This window comes from Carcharhinus amblyrhynchos, unplaced genomic scaffold (assembly GCF_965287045.1).
Source record: "Carcharhinus amblyrhynchos unplaced genomic scaffold, sCarAmb.v2.hapA scaffold_44, whole genome shotgun sequence".
Classification (NCBI taxonomy): domain Eukaryota; kingdom Metazoa; phylum Chordata; class Chondrichthyes; order Carcharhiniformes; family Carcharhinidae; genus Carcharhinus; species Carcharhinus amblyrhynchos.
Window position 1 is genome coordinate 1,956,689 of NW_027649785.1, and position 17,229 is coordinate 1,973,917.

At 48.3% G+C, this 17,229-nt stretch overlaps 1 protein-coding gene and 1 non-coding gene across 2 annotated transcripts in view; one reads left to right on the forward strand and one right to left on the reverse strand.

Moving 5' to 3' along the window:
* The window catches only part of LOC145337165 (uncharacterized), a 276,871-nt gene that overhangs the window by 236,359 nt on the left and 23,283 nt on the right, over positions 1-17,229 (reverse strand). Inside the window, 5 exon segments of the mRNA XM_080181955.1 lie at positions 605-815; positions 7,954-8,096; positions 10,032-10,167; positions 11,200-11,253; positions 14,968-15,083. Coding sequence (XP_080038081.1) covers positions 605-815; positions 7,954-8,096; positions 10,032-10,167; positions 11,200-11,253; positions 14,968-15,083 — 660 coding nt within the window.
* Positions 2,043-2,233, forward strand: LOC145337196 (U2 spliceosomal RNA). Its single transcript, XR_013885324.1, has one exon. It is a non-coding gene; the product is annotated as a U2 spliceosomal RNA (small nuclear RNA).

Below are 17,229 nucleotides of genomic sequence, written 5' to 3' on the forward strand. Positions count from 1 at the left end.
ATGATCTTCAGCATGGTCCAAATCCAGGAAGGGTGCAGGGAGCAGGGAGCAGCATCAACCTCTGTACGTGGCCTTCTTCGATCTCAGGTCTTCCACCCTGTGGATTGTGGAACATTCTCCTCAAACTTGGCTGCCCACAGAAATCCGTCACCATTCTCTGCCTGCTCCACCATGTCATGCAAGCCGTGATGCTCGCCAGCGGAACCACCAAAGACCCAACACGTGCGCAGACTGGGGTCAAACAGGGCCGTGTCATCGCAACAACGCTCTTCTCCGTCTTCCTCGCAGCGACACTCCGTCTCAGTACGTTGAAGCACCCCGCAGGGCTGCAGTTAACCTACCAGATAGCGGGAAACTATTCGACCTGCGATTCCTCAAGGCCAGAGCCAAGACCACCCCAACTTCTGTCATCGAGCTGCAGGGTGCAGACGACGCCCGTGTACCTGTGTACGTGCACGCTCAGGTCGAACTACAAACCAGTGCCGACGCATTCACTAAGACATATCGGAACGGCTCTCTGTTCCGCTCCTGCCACACAAAACTGCCACCGCCAGCTATCAAAATCCGAGGTGAGCCCCTGGACAACGTGGATCATTTCCCATACGTCGGGAGCCTCCTTTTGGCACGAGCAGACATCGATGCTGAAATTCAGCATCGACTCCAACGTGCCAGTCCAGTCTTCGGACGCCTGAGGCACAAAGTGACCAGGACTTCAATTCCAGAACCAAGCTCACGGTCAACACAGCAGCCGTGGTTCCTGAGCATCTGTACGCGCCAGAAACACGGACCGTGTACGCCTCAAATCCGTGGACGGGCTTTCACCAATGTTGCACGCGTAAAATCCTGCAATTTGCGGAAAAACTTCCACACCTTGCTAACGGACGTAGAGGGCATTTCTCAGTTATTTCTATCCTGTGTTGGGGCCCTTCAGCCCATCACCCATTGATATCCCAAGCTGCTGTACCTGTTGTTTCCATGTTGGCCATGCTAAATTGTCCCTTAGTGTCCAAAGGTGTGCAGGTTAGGGTGGATTGGCCGTGCTAAATTGTCCCTTTGTCTCAGGGAGGTTAATAGGGGAAATACGTGGGGTTAGAGGGATGCGGCCTGGGAGGGTGATTGTGGTCGGTGCAGACTCGATAGGCTGAATGGCTTCCTTTTGCACTGGAGGGATTCTATGAGGTGACTCGGGTTCTGGTGCTCGGGCTCCCGGCTTCACTCTCTAAGCAAGTGAACACAATAGTCCAAAAGACAGTCTGTCTGCCCAAGCCAGAGTTCAAACCAACAGCAGTTCGCAGGTCTTAATCTCCAAGAATGGTGCTAATGGCCTAATCGCTAATTGTTCTAACACAATGGTTTCAACAAGAGGACCCTGTTTAATCTCCCGAAACTCACGTCACATGACCGAGACTTGGGCTAGCAGAATTCCTTGAAGTACACAGCCCACGGATCTTATAGATAGTTGCTGTTTAATCTCTGACAAGAACAGGACTCCAGGCAACAGGAGCGAGGTGAGGAGAGGAGAAAGCTTTTTGTGCTGCGGCAACGCAGTGTGCCTGAGAGCGTGCGGGGAGCAGTGTCAAGCGTTGCCTTTCAAAAGACAATGAATTATCTGAAGGTAAACTATCTGTAGGGCGACTGGCACCAAGGGAGTTGCTCTGGCCCAGGCCAAACGGCCTCCTTTGGTGCTGCAAGTATTGTACGGGCACAGTCGCTCGCTGCATTCTCACTCACGGCCTGCAAAACACGCAACTGTTTTCAAAAGCTTGTTCAACAGCAGCGCCTCGACAGTGACGTAGACGTGAATAGGCACAACCCTCTGCTAAGTGATTGGTGGAGTACGGGGCCATCTACATAACTGTGGTGCAGTGGCAGTGAAAAAGGGGAGAAAAGGCGACTTGTGTGTTGTAATGAGAAAGGCCGGGAGAAAGGTGACAAGACTGCAGCTGAGAGTGCTTATGTGTGTCTAAGTGTTTGAATGGTGTCAGCCTGTTGTCAAAGAGGGAAGGCATATGACAGTTGGGCGACTCAAGAGCGGCGCCGGCATCGCTTCTCGGCCTTTTGGCTAAGATCAAGTGTAGTATCTGTTCTTATCAGTTTAATATCTGATACGTCCCTTATCTGGGGACCATATATTAAATTGATTTTTGGAGCAGGGAGATGGAATAGGGGCTTGCTCCGTCCACTCCACGTATCGGCCTGGTATTGCAGTATCTCCGGGAACGGTGCACCACCCCCCTTTCTGGGGACATCCTCAAACTTCAAAAAACAGCTCTCGCACAACTCACTCTGATGTCGTCCAACAGGCTTTATTTGCTATCACCAGCTTTCCCAGCGCTGCTCCTTCTTTCCTCAAGTGACTGCAGACGGTTGGCTTCACAAACGCGCCATCGCTTGCAACATAACGCTCGCAATGCCACTCTTTACACGTACACACGTTGTCCCTGTCTCCAGTGGCAATCGCAGCTTCAAGAAATTGTCTCCAGGCCAAACGGTGGCGGCGCTTACACCTAGTCTGACGTGAACCCCACATCCCGCTTCAGGCCGTCCTCATGTCTGCCCAACTCGCCTATCAGTTTCTGCTTGCCCAACTCTGCTCTGTCTCTTACAAACAAACACTTCCTCTCCACACGTGCTCACTGCCAGCTTCACACACAGTAAGACGTCTCACCACACCAGGTTACAGTCCAACCGGTTTACTTGATAGTAATCATAAGAACATTATAAGACCATAAGAAATAGGAGCAGGAGTAGGCCATCTAGCCCCTCGAGCCTGCCCCGCCATTCAGTAAGGTCACGGCTGATCTGTCGCGGCTCAGTTCCACATTCCCGCCCTCTCCCCATAACCCTTAATCCCCTCGCTTATCAAAAACCCATCAACCCGCGTCTTAAAAATATTTAGCGAGGCAGCCTCCACCACTTCAACGGGCAGAGAATTCCAGAGATTCACCACCCTTTGAGTGAAGAAGTTCCTCCTCAACTCCGTTCTAAACCGCCGCCCCCCCCCACCCCCACCCCCACCCCCACCTTTATCTTTAGGCTGTGCCCCCTAGTCCTACTGTCCTTTCTGAGCGGGAAGAGCCTCTCCACCCCTATCCTATCCATCCCATTCATCATCTTATACGTCTCAATGAGATCTCCCCTCATTCTTCTAAACTCTAACGGGTACAAGCCTAGTTTATTCAGCCTCTCCTCATAGCTCAACCCCCTCAACTCCGGTATCAGCCTAGTAAACCTCCTCTGCACTCCCTCCGAGGCCAAAATATCCTTGCGTAAGTATGGCGACCGAAACTGCACACAGTACTCCAGCTGCGGCCTCACCAATGCCCTATACAGCCGCAGCAAGACCTCCCTACTTTGATATTCAATCCCCCTCGCTATGAAGGCCAGCATCCCATTTGCCTTCCTGACCACCTGCTGCACCTGCAGGCTGGGTTTTTGCGACTCATGCACAGGGACCCCGAGGTCCCTCTGCACCGTCGCCTGCTGCAGTTTTTCGCCACTGAAGTAATAGTCCTTCCTACCATTATTCCTACCAAAGTGGACCACCTTGCACTTGCCAACATTAAATTCCATTTGCCAGTTCCTGGCCCATTCGCCCAGCCTATCTAGATCCTTCTGCAGACTCTCCACACCCTCCGCGCAATTTGCCGTTCCACCAATCTCGGTGCCACCAGCAAATTTCGACACCATACACTCGGTTCCCTCCTCCAGATCATCTGTAAAAATGGTAAATAGCTGAGGCCCCAGCACCGACCCCTGGGGCACTCCACTAGTCACCAACCGCCAATCCGAATAGCACCCATTAACCCCACTCTCTGCCTCCTATTTGACAACCAATCCTCCATCCACGCTAACACCCACCCCCAACGCCATGCCCCCTTACCTTCTGCAATAACCTCTTGTCAGGTACCTTGTCAAACGCCTTCTGAAAATCAAGGTACACCACATCCACCGGCTCTCCTCTTTCCACCGCCCTAGACACATCCTCATAGAACTCCAATAAACTTGTCAGACACGACTTCGCCTTAACAAAACCGTGCTGCGTCTGCTCTATCAAGCAATTCCCCTCAAGATGCCTCGCTATTTCCTCCTTGATGACGGATTCTAACATTTTACCTACAACAGACGTTAAACTAACCGGCCTATAATTCCCTGCCTTCTGCCTGCCACCCTTCTTAAACAACGGCGTAACATTAGCCGTTCTCCAATCTTCCGGCACTTCCCCGCAATCCAGCGACGTTTGGAAAATAACCACCAAAGCATCCACTATCACCTCCGCCATTTCTTTCAGAACCCTCGGATGCATTCCATCCGGTCCTGGGGACTTGTCCACAATCAGTCCCTCCAGTCTGTCGAGCACCGCCTCTCTAGTAACAGTAATGTCATTGAGACCCTCCAGTCCTACCACTTTTCCATCGCTAACACCCGGCAAATTATTCACGTCCCCCTCCGTGAAGACCGGAACAAAAAAGTTATTCAAGGCCTCAGCCATTTCCCCATCCCCTACCACTAAGTCCCCCCTCTCATCCTCTAAGGGTCCAACGTTCACCCTATCCAGCCTCTTCCTTTTTACAGATTTATAAAAACTCTTGCTATCCTTTTTTATATTAAGCGCTAGCCCAGCTTCATAGTTTCCCCTACCCTTCTTTATCAACTTCTTTGTCCATCTTTGTTGACATTTAAACCTCTCCCAATCCTCTTCTCGCCCACTACTCTCAGCTACTCTAAACGCCTCCGCTTTTGATTTAACACTTTCCTTCACCTCCTTCGTTATCCACGGCTTATTACCTCTCCTCCTACGGTCCTTTTTAACCATCGGAATAAAGTTCTGCTGAGCACCAAGAAAGATCTCCTTAAAGATCCTCCACTGCTCCTCAGCAGACCTACCTTCCAACGCGCTCCCCCAGTCAACATTCGCCAATTCTTCTCTCATCCTACCGTACTCCCCTCTGTTCAAACTAAGGACGCGTGTCCGGGAACCCACTTTCTCCTCCTCCATCTGCGCCAGAAACTCCACCATACAATGGTCACTCTCCCCAAGAGGATCCTTCACCGCAAGGTCCCTAATTCTACCCGCCTCATTACATACCACCAAATCCAAGATAGCTCGCTCCCTCGTCGGCTCCAACACACGCTGTTCAAGGAAACTATCCCGGCAGCATTCCAAGAACTCCTCCTCGAGCCCACCGCGTCCAACATGGGTCGACCAATCAATATGTAGATCGAAATCCCCCATAATTATGGCCGTTCCATTCCTGCACGCCGCACTTATTTGCGCGTTAATAGCCCGCCCCACCTCCAGATCATTATTCGGGGGCCTATAGACGACACCCACCAGCGTCTTCCTCCCTTTGCTGTTCCTAATCTCCACCCACAACGATTCCACTTTCTGCTCTTTGGTTCCTATATCATCCCTTGCTACCACCCTGATGCTATCCTTAATCAGCAGAGCTACGCCCCCCACCCCCCGACTTTTTCCTCCCGCCTATCCTTCCTAAACACTTGATACCCCTGGACATTCAGCTCCCAGTCCCTGTCACCTTGCAGCCACGTCTCTGTAATGGCCACCAGATCATATCCATTTGTGCTGATCTGCGCCACCAGCTCATCCACTTTATTCCGAATGCTTCGTGCATTCAGATAAAGTGCCTTCATCCCAGCCTTCACCTGGACCCTATTTGCCAGAACGCCACCAACCATACTCACGCCCCCTACTGCCTTTATTATTGGGACATCCTCAGCCTCTTCCCTTACCTGTACCCTCTCCTTAACTTTAGACCCCGTAATGTCACCTACCCTCGCACCCTCTCCCCCCCCCCCCGCCCCCCACAATTAGTTTAAAGCCCTGTCTACAGTCCTATTTACACGATTCGCCAGGACTCTGGTCCCAGCACGGTTCAGACCAACCCCATCCCACCTGAACAGGTCCCACCTACCCCAATACTGTTGCCAATGCCCCATAAATTCAAACCCATTCCTCCCACATCAATCCCTGAGCCACCCATTCACTTCCTTAATCTTATCAACCTTACGCCCGTCTGCACTCGGTTCAGGCAGTAGCCCAGAGATAACCACCTTGTCGGTTCTACTTTTTAATTCCATTCCCAGCTTTTCACACTCCCTCCCCAGATCCTCAGTTTGCATTTTGCCTACGTCGTTGGCACCCACACGCACCACAACGACCGGATTCTCACCCTCCCATTCCAGGTTCCTCTGCAGCCCAGATGCGACATCCCGGACCCGAGCACCAGGCAGACAACACACCCTTCTGTGCACTTTGTCACTGTGACAAAGGACAGTGTCAAAACCCTTAACCCCACTATCCCCAATCACTACTACGTTCCTTTTCACCTTCTCTTTGCCCATGTCCTGCGTCTGCATCACCGTACTGTGTGCAGTTTGCTCACATAAGAACATAAGAACATAAGAACATAGGAGCAGGAGTAGGCCATCCAGCCCTTCGAGCCTGCCCCGCCATTCAATAAGATCATGGCTGATCTGTCGCTGCTCAGTTCCACTTTCCACTTTCTCACCAACCTCACCTCCCTCGTTCTCGTCCAGACTGGAAGCAAGAACCTCAAACCCGTTATGCAGGTTGAGAGGCTGAGGCATCCGCTCCCCACCCTCCTTCCTCCGCTCCCCACCCTCCTTCCTCCTCTCAGCAGGCCCCTCTTGTTCCTGACCCTTAGAGTTAGCCAGTCTAGGGGGGGTGGATGTCACTTGCACCCCATTGACAATGGCACCCTCTCTCCCCCTGATGAGCCTCAGTGTCTGTAGCTCAGAGGCCAGCTCATCTACCTTGAGCTGGAGCTCCTCCAGCAACCTGCACTTACTGCAGACATGGTCACTGGGAAGGACCCTGGGGTCCACCAGCTCCCACATCATACAGAAACAATACATCACATGCCCCTCCATTATTCACTGTAGTAGTATGGAAAATTTCAACACGAACTTACCTGGCCCTTTTTCTCCCCAGCCCTTTTGCTCCTAAGCCCTAATATCTCACTGTGCTTCCCTCTCACTCCGCTGCCCGCTCCGACGCTGCCCGCTGTCTACACCAGGCCTCCTTTTAAACCTGGTGCTGTTTTAAAGCCTGCTCCCCCACAACTCCCTGCTATCCATTCCCTTAGAATTCTTAAAGCGGTAGATACAGAAAGCCCGCAAAAATGCTTTGAAATGATTTAAACAGTTCTACAAGGTAAGTTCTTACTACGAAAGTGCTTTAAACTTATTTAAACAGGTTTTTAACAGGTAATTTCTTACCTGTCTCTCTGCTCCAGCAAACAATGCTCGCAAGCTTTCGGAAACCGTGTTCCTTCCTCAGGTGTGTGCAAGGTTCTGATCACAGAAGGGCAGGTAAAGTCACACACACTTTACACAACACTGATTAGCATGCAACTCTTCACAGCTAACCTGCTATTCAAGTCTTAAAGATGCAGACAATGTGAGCAGAGGTAGCATCAGCATAGCTTAAAGAGATGTGTATTGTCTCCAGACAGGAGACAACAGATTTTACAAACACCACACACACCAGCTCCACACACAACTCTCTCAGCTCCCCCTACTGCTTGCTCTTCAAATCACACCCACCGCCCACCTCAAATCTCACACTTACTTCCTGACATCTACCTGCACATTCACACCATCACTTACACGCCACATCCAGCCCATTCCCACCTCTGCACCAGCTCTCCCAACACCTGCTGCTATTTCCCTGCCTTCTCCTCACAACTCTGCTGCTGCACATTCCTTCTTTCAAATCACCAGCTCCCCATTCGACCTGCCTCCGCCGCCCTCTCGTATAAAAACCGCCTTCTCAGGCCCATTAATGTGTACTGGGGGGGGGAACGTATGGGGTGTCAGGGAGGGGTAGTGCCTTTGGTGGGGGAACACGTCGCGTCCTTTCAGGGCGGTTTGTCCATCCTTTGTCCCCACCTGGCAATCAGCTCTCACCTGTGGCTCCCCGTAGCTATTTGCACGCGACAGCGGCCACGCCCCGGGCAACGGCCTCGACAAGCCGGCTGAACCGGCTGAGGGTAGCCGACGGGTCTCGACCCTCGGTGAGTTAGGGAGCTGTCTATCCCACCGTGTGAAGACTGAGTCCGGCGGATTGAGCGGACGAGACCAACGGAAGGTCCAACGGTCAAGAAGGCGGTCTCTGCAAGCGTCGTGGAACGCGAAGAGCAGGACGAGACACAGAAGACGTCCTGGTCATCCACTGCACCTAGTCCCACCTCCAGCCGGCTTGACTCTTGTCTTGCCACTGGATCTAGATGGCAATTGGGAAGAGAGAGTGAGGCTGACCGAGGAATCTCGCTGCTCTCCGTCACAGGAAAAAGCCTCGCGAGAGTCCTGCTAAATCGTCTGGTCACTCATCTGGAACTGGGCCTGCTTCCAGAGTCATAGTGTGGCTTCTGCAAAGGTCGTGGGACGACTGACATGATTTTTGCCTCGCGCCAACTTCAGGAGAAGTGTCGGGAGCAGCACCGCGAGCTCTACACAACGTTTGGTAACCCTGCGAAAGCAGGATCATGTCAAAGTTCGGCTGCCCGCCCACCCCCCCAACCCAGATTCATTCAGATGGTTCGCCAGTTCCATGACGGCCAGAGTACTGGATGGCGGAGAATCCTCTGAAGCATTGCCAGTCACCAATGGCGCCAAACAGGGCTGTGTGCTCGCACCCACGCTGTTCGGCATGACGTTTACTGCCATGCTGAATGATGCCTTCCAGGACAGTGCGGCTGGAATCAGCCTCAAGTACAGAGTGGATGGGAAGCTCTTCAACCTGAGGAGACTTCAAGCTATTACCAAAGTGAAGGAGACTGTTCTGAGAGATTTCCTCTTTGCCGATGACTGCACCCAGAGTCAGAGATGCAAGTCAGCGTGGACAAATTTTCCACGGCTTGTGACAACTTTGGACTCGCCATCAACGTTAAAAAGACCAAAGTCGTGTACCAGCCTGCTCCTCGTGCGCCGTACACAGAACCCATAATCACAATCCAAGGGCAGAAACTACAGGCAGTGGACCAGTTCACTTATCTTGGCAGCACCCTCTCCCAAGCAGTGACTACTGATAGAAAAGTTAACTGCAGAATAGCAAAGGCAAGTTCTGCTTTGGGTAGACTGCACTCCACTGTATGGGAACGGCGGGGAATCGGCTCAGCAACAAAACTGAAGGTTTACAGCGCCGCGGTACTCACTACCCTCCCGCATGCCTGGGAAACGTGGGCTGTGTATCGAAGGCAGGCAAGACAGCTCAATCATTTCCACACGACATGGCTTCGCAGAATATTACGCATCCGATGGCAAGACAAAGTACCAGACACTGAAGTTCTCTCTACAGCAAGTCTACCATCAGTCCACACACTGCTGATGAGAGCGCAGACCCGGTGGGCAGGTCACGTCCTCCGTATGTCAGACGAGCGCATACCCAATCAGCTCCTTTTTGGGCAACTCTCTGATGGAAGACGCTCGCATGGAGGGCAGAAGAAACGTTTCAAAGACACACTCAAGGCCTCCCTGAAGTCGCTTGACATTTACACGGCCACCTGGGAAACGCTGGCACAAAACCACCCTACCTGGCGCTGCCTCACCCACAAAGACTGTCAAGCTCACAAAGCAAGGTGTATTGCTGAAGCACAACTTCAGCGCAAACTGCGCAAGTCCAGAGCCACCAGCACAACAACTGCAAGTCTGTCCAATATGCGCCAGGACATTGCGTGCCCAAATTGGCCTGATCAGACACCTTCGGACACACCGCAACCAGCCTCAAAATGACTAATGGCGTCGAGGCCCTCGTCGATGACGATGGACGAACAACAACATAATGTGTCTGCCCCGCCGTAAAGAGTGATCGGTCATCTTCCGATCCAGGCTCCGCTCCGTGGAGCAAAATGAAACGTGCTCACCTTTCTTCTTCCAAAAGGTGCACAGAGAGGCCTCTGCCATCAGCAGCCTGAAGGAAGAAGGTAGCTCTGGAAAGTCCTCGCAGACTGACACTCTGAGGATCTGCAAATCTTTCTAGGCCGCACTGTACGACCCGATGCCGACACACAGCACGGCCTCCCGGTCTTTCCTGTCGTCTATCACGGAGGTCTTAGACGACGGCCGGCGGGAGAGCCTGGCCAGACCGTAATCTCTGGACGAGCTGACAACGGCCGTCGACTCCTGTCAGAAGGGTAAAACTCCCGGAAGCGACGGCTTACCGGCTGAGGTTTACTCAACGTCGGGGAACTTGTCCGACCCAGGCCTGCTGCAAGTATACCAGAGTACGCTACAAGAAGACTGACAGTGCACAGTCCTCCACAGCCTCACTCGCTCGTTTCAATGGGGAAAGGCCACCGTTTGAAGCCTTTCAACTAAGGCAGACTGAGGGGCCAAACTGTAAAAAACCCTCAGACTGTGGAACTGTGGAACTCTGTCAAAACAGCACACGGTGAAATATGACAAATGTATGTAGTTTGTTGAAAAATTGATCTGTAATGTATGTAATGTCTTGGAACTGAGCACTGTAAAATATTGAAGTTAAGGAAATTCTAAACATGACTGTTTTTGCAGTATCTGTAAGGCTTGGAAATGTCGTTTCTATAATGGCTTATTTGAGAATATTTATTGATAAAGTAGACTAGAAATCGTCTTTGCCCGGCTCGATTAATCTCACTCTGAATTGTTCAATGCCTTTTTCCACTCTTTTCCTTAATCATTTACACTCCCTCAACATTTCCCATTGCCTCAGAAAAATAGCCAGCATAACTAAAGACCCCACGCACCCCGGACATACTCTCTTTCACCTTCTTCCGTCGGGAAAAACATTTGAGCGTCTGACATCACGTACCAACCGACTCAAGAACAGCTTCTTCCCTGCTGCCATCAGACTTTTGAACGGACCTACATTATATTAAATTGATCTTTCTCTCCACCCTAGCTGCAACTGCAACAATAAGCTGCTACAATAAGCCCTAGCTGCAACTGTAACACTATATTCTGCACCCTCTCCTTTCCTTTTCCCCTACCGTACTCTACGAATGCTATGCTTTGTCTGTACAGTGTGCAAGAAACAATACTTTTCATTGTATACCAATACACATGACAATAATCTATCAAATCAAAAACCTTACAATACAATGCTCATTGTCCCCTAAGTGCTCTCCCTCTGGATCTACTTAGCCGCCACATTCCCAAGAACCAACTCGGAAATACCTCAGTTCCCAGTGGGCTGGACAAGTACGGCTGTAGGGACTCCTCCTGTGCCCACTGCCAACCAACAGACAGAGTGAAAGTAGGCCCAATGCCAAGCAAACGAAATTTATAATGAGGAAGTTAGGCGAGTGGCACAAAAGAAAGCAGGGCACCAGGACACAAGTCAACAAGCCATCTTGGGTGTGTATGTTTGCGCGTGCGTGCGTGTGATCATTAGGTGGTAACCAGCAGGACGTTTTCAATGTTTGATCTGATGCTACGAGACTTCATGGGGTCCAGATTCAATAGGAACTCTCTCTTGCGACTGTCTAATTATCTACCGGACATATCCAGGGATGGAGATGGTGGTACTTGGCAAGGACGAAATTCCAGCCAAACTGGCCAAAACACGCAAAGTCCCACCTCCTGTCACACCTTCATGACCTCCTTCTCTGGCAGAGGGTAGAAGCTTTTCCACGACACACTGTCACCCAAAAGTCACCACATTGTTCCACTGGTGATTGACCTCCATGCAGAAAAACACCCATCTACAGCCACTCTCTGCCTTCTGTGGGCAAGCCAGTTCTGGATCCACAAGGCAACGTCCCCTTGGATCCCAAGCCTCTTCACTTTCTCAATAAGTTTTGCACAGCGGACCTCATCTGAAGTCTTTATAAACCACATCTAACGCTCTGGTGAGAGATATAGGAAGGAGGTCCGAGGTAGATTCTTTACTCAGTGGTTGGAGTGTGGAATAGACTGCCTGCTGTGATAGTGGAGTCAGACACTTTAGGAACTTTCAAGCGGTCATTGGACAGGCACACGGAGCACTCCAGAATTATAAAGAGGGGATAGCTTAAACTTGGGATTGGACATAGCTCAACACAACATTGAGGGCCAAAGGGCCAGTACTATGCTGTAATGTTCTATGTTTCTAGTTTTCTATGTCAACGTGTTTAGTCACATTTTCAAAGAACTCAACCAGACTTGTAAGGCACAATCTGCCTTTGACAAAGCCGTGCTGACTACTATTGATCATACTATACTTCTCTAAATATTCATAAATGCTGTCTCTCAGGATCTTCTCCATCAACTTATCAACCACTGAGGTCAGACTCACCGGTCAGTAATTTCTTGGGCTATCTCTATTCCCTTTCTTGAATACAGGAATCACATCCGCAATCTTCCAATCATTTGGAACCTCCCCCGTCTCCACTGAGATCGCCAGAGGCTCTGCAATCTCTTCCCTCACCTCCCACAGTAACCTGGGGTACATCCAAACTCGGGGCTCAGCTCCTCCCTCTGCATCTTTCTAACCCACAGAACACAATCAGTAAGGAAAGGCAATAAACCCTCCTCCACGATCATTCACAATAGTCAATGTGTCCTCAGCCCCTTACTATGTTCCTTATACAACTTATGACTGTGTAGACAAATACCCTTCCAGCTCGATTTTCAAGGTCGCTGAAGATACCACCGAGAATCTGGTGAACTGGTGCGAAACAATAACCTCTCTCTCTCATTCTCAACAAAAGAGATAATCAACTTCAGGAAGCCCCTGTCTGTGAGACAGAAAGATGAAGAGGGAGCCCCGAGTTTGGAGATGAGTTTCCTCGGAATAACGGTGTTGAAGGCTGAGCTGTAAACCATAAATGGGAGTCTGACATAGGTGTCTTTGTTGTCTCAATGTTCTAGGCTTGAGTGTGGGGCCAGTTGTGGCTGTAGGCAAACTGTAGTGGACCGAAGCAATCTGGGAAGCCAGAATTGATTTGTGCCACGACTAACCTTTTGAAGCACTTCATAATGATGGATGTCAGAGCCACCAGTGACAACCATTTAAGACACGCTGCCTGGAATTGGTTGAGAGCTTCACATTTTTAGGTGTCCAGATCACAACAACTCGTTCTGGTCCCTCCATGCCGACGCTATTGTTAAGGAACCCAACCAACACCTCTACTTTCTCAGGAGGCTAAGGAAACTTGGCATGTCTGCTATGACTCTCACCAACTTTTACAGATGCACCATAGAAAGCATTCTTTCTGGTTATATCACAGCTTGGTGCAGCCCACGCTCTGTCCAAGACTGTAAGAAATTATAGAACAGGAGATCAAGTGACCCTTTGTGTCTGTGCCAGCTCTCTATAAGAGCAACTTGCCGAGTGTCACACCCTACCTATTTCCTGTAGCCCTGTAAACTTTTCCTTTTCAACTGATTCTCAAAGTCATGAATGAATCAAACTCCATCACACTCTCAGGAAGAGCATTCCAGTCCTACCCATTTGCTGCATGATAATGTTTTTCTACATGTCGCCATTGCGTCTTCTGCCTTGAAATTGGGTGCTCTCTTGCGCACAATAATTGCACCAATGTAAACACTTTCTCCCCATTTACCCTGTCCACAACCCTCATCGTTTTGAATACTTCTATCAAATTGCCTCACAACCTTCTTTTCTCCAAACAGCCACAATGCTTCCAACTATCCACAGAATTAAAATTCCTCGTCCCTGGAATCATTTGTGTCAATCTTTTCTGCACTCTCTTTCATACCTTCACATCCTTCCTAAAATGTCCAGAACTGAATAACATACTTCCACTGAGATCCAACAGCTACTGGGCCAATGAAAATCCAAGGGAAAAACATTGCAATCGTTTAAATGTCCATTAGGTTTGTAAACAGAAAACAAAAGCAAACACACGTTCTGTTTTTACAGGTTTGTAAAGGTTTCAATGAATCTCTGATCAGTAAAACCATCTGCTGAGCCGAAACTTCTGAAACTCAGTCAAGCATTCGTATGGAACAGTTGTCCTGACAGCTCCAGCTGACTTTATCTATTTCCATTTCAAAGTACAGAGCCTGCCAATGAATGGCAGATGAGGATCAGATCATTTTTACAATGTTCAGAATTCAATACCTACTTGAAATCTCATCACAAAAATATAATGAGTATTACCAAAAATATTTTTTAATCCATTATAATACTTTCTCCGTTGGAAAAGAACAGTAATGCAGTGACCAATTACATAATGATGGTCAAAGGGTCAACTTACCTTTGCAGAGCGATCTCCATAATGAAACCAAGCATTAAAAACACATCTTCAATACAATACAGTACCAAATAATGACAGTCAAAGATGTCAAACCATCTTACCTTTCAGAATGTTCCTGATTCATCCACATGCTTTTCATTTTATCCCCACAAAGTCGCAAATGGTTTTAGTGGGCTTACTAAACTTCGCACCATTGGATGAAAATGATGCGTGGGAGAAATCCAATTTTTGTTTTCCATTTAAAATGAACAGTTTCACCACAGCAGGAGTGAATGTACTGGGCATTCCCAACCCACAATCCATTCCTCGACCCTAGCATTCCTTACCTTACTTTGCAAATTCTAAAGAATGTTGGAGTCAAATGACTGGAGGTAGACAATAATTAGGAAGAAATGGCATGCAAAAGGATGCAGATTTCAATTGGTTCTGTTTTCCCAACCATGAGAGAGAGCACATGTCATCAACAATAGATAGCATGTGCTATTTGGGAAAAAAGACAAATATATAAACCACTGGCTGGAAACTACGGCACAGTAACTTCCTTTGAAAAGTAAGATCAAACACTTCAAGCTTTGTCAATGTCCATGACAACAAAAAATGATTTTAACACAAATGTTCCAGAGCAGAGCTCCAGGGTCACCAGGGAAATGGCCATGCTGACAACCCCATTAAACATCAAAGATTAGGCCGGAACTTTCAAAACCTAACACCTAAATGTTAGGGGGCGATCGTATCGGCTCACCACACTGGTCAATTCGCGTGGCAAGCCAGTAAGATCAGGCAAGGTGCCAAAAATTGGGCTCATGCCTGGTTTCTCACCTCTCATAATGTTAATGGCCCTGTCCAGGAAGGCCAAGGCTGATTCAAGTATGCAATTTAAACGTAATTAGTGATCCTCAAGCACAATCGTCTGGGTTCAATTGCCCTTACCTGTTCACTGGTGTAGGTAACTCACCGACAAGGATCATGTATGGTCCCCACCAACAGGGACCTGACATGATAGCCTCAATGGTGGGAATGGAGGCCATTGAGGCTCTCAGGTTGGCCAGATTCAACCTGGCATCCTTGGGACCGATATTGGTGGGAGGTGAAAAAGCGAGAGAGTGACACAGAAACAGATTTCCCAGTACATTCTATATACACTGCATCACTATAGCTCAGCAGCCGGCCACCTGGCATGAATCGGTCCTGCCCACTCCCCTTACTGCGAGAATCACACTTTGCATCATTATTTTCCCCTCAATGCTGTACATTTGGGCATCTGGGAGCTTGTCCAAAAAACAGGCATGGTTCTCTCTAGTTTTCACACTTGTTCGGGCACTTAGAATTTTTTTAAAAAATAAGATCGCTCTTGTACAGTCAGTAAGCAAACTGTCCGTGCATTAGCATGGCTTCTGCATCATACAGAAACCACAATAAATTCCCTAACTGTACAAGACAGAGCCCTACATTTGACAAAGAATCAGTTCTGAAGGTATAACTTTTACATTCAAGACTAGAATGCATCTCACTTGAGGTATGAAAGATTCTAAGACTTAAGATCTCCTTCACTTCCTCAGTTCACCAATTAGTTCAACTGTAAATTAGTTTGCGTCCTAAACTTTCATCAATAGCAACCATCAATCTTCAGATTGAAAATCTAGTGACAAGACAAAATCATTAAACTCCAGTTTTTTTGTTACAGTCCTATCAACATTTGAAAGACTAAATCAATTTGTTCATTTCATCTGAGACAACCAGAGCACTTCATAGTGGAGACAATATTTTGTCATAATTATTAACTATGCAAACGGTATCGTTCCCCAGTGATGAATTTTTAAGGCATCACTTTTGAGGGTCTGAAGACATGGAACAATTGTCACAACCGTTAATCTTTTCACAACAGACAGCATTCATCGTGACAGCTTCTGTCAGCATACATCGAGATCACATCCATGAATGACACAGTACATATTCTCATATACAGCCGCCTGATAGTACAGAACTTGAATACTGCTGAAGAGAAAGATATATCACTGAAGCTTTTCATCTTGCCCTCATTAGGACAAAGGCAAGAATGCCAAATTTCAAACAATCACAGGGTGCTGATTGATTGGCAAGGTATATATTCTTATAATTTGGGTATCTTGATGTGTTCGCTGCCCTAGAATCACTTTAGCTACTGCTTCGTAGATGTAATTGCAGCTGTCATCATGTAATCAATCCAACTTCCTTATGTGGCACTCTTTTGGAACACTTTTCAGTAAGCAGAAAATAAATGGCCTACACCTGACAATATCTGCAGTGTTTAAATATAATTGTTGCAGTAAATTCCCACTTTAAACAATCCAACCCTGTTTCTTGGCATTTAAATAGCAAGAAAGTAATATCAATGGCAGAACGGCAAAGAAGGGACAAACTTTTCCTTGGTATGGGTACAGTCCAGGTTGCAATAGTAGAAATGTTATTTAAAGTGCCATGCTAATAACTAGGAAGAACTTACCAGCAAAGAAATTCTTGACCACATCTGTTTCATCTTGGGCATCCGATAAGATGGATAGTGTGCCATTCCTGGATCAGAAACCATCTGCCCTGCATTCTGGACTGGGCTCCTGCACAGTGTATTATTACTCAGGACTGTAAGGGTTAATATGGGACTGGGGGAAACAGTACCTCCCACATTATGATGTTAGGAGTCATGTGGAAGTAGGAAGTGTTTAGGAATGTGTCCAGTAGAAGTTGGCATGCTTATAGCACCTAGTCAATACTACATTTTATACACAAGTATAAAGTTGTGTGTTATTCATAAAATGTTATTGTTCAATCAAAGAAGCCTTTCGACCTCTTCATGAGAAAACATACAACCTCACAACACATAGCCAGGGCACATGTCAGAAATATTTAGAAGTCCACTAAAATATTTAAGAGTTCTTTGCTCTTAGCAGCGCTGCCCTGCCTTTGAAACAGGTTATTTGCACTCCTTCTGGTAGAGCCTGCCTTTATGGTTATAGGATGGAAGTATAGT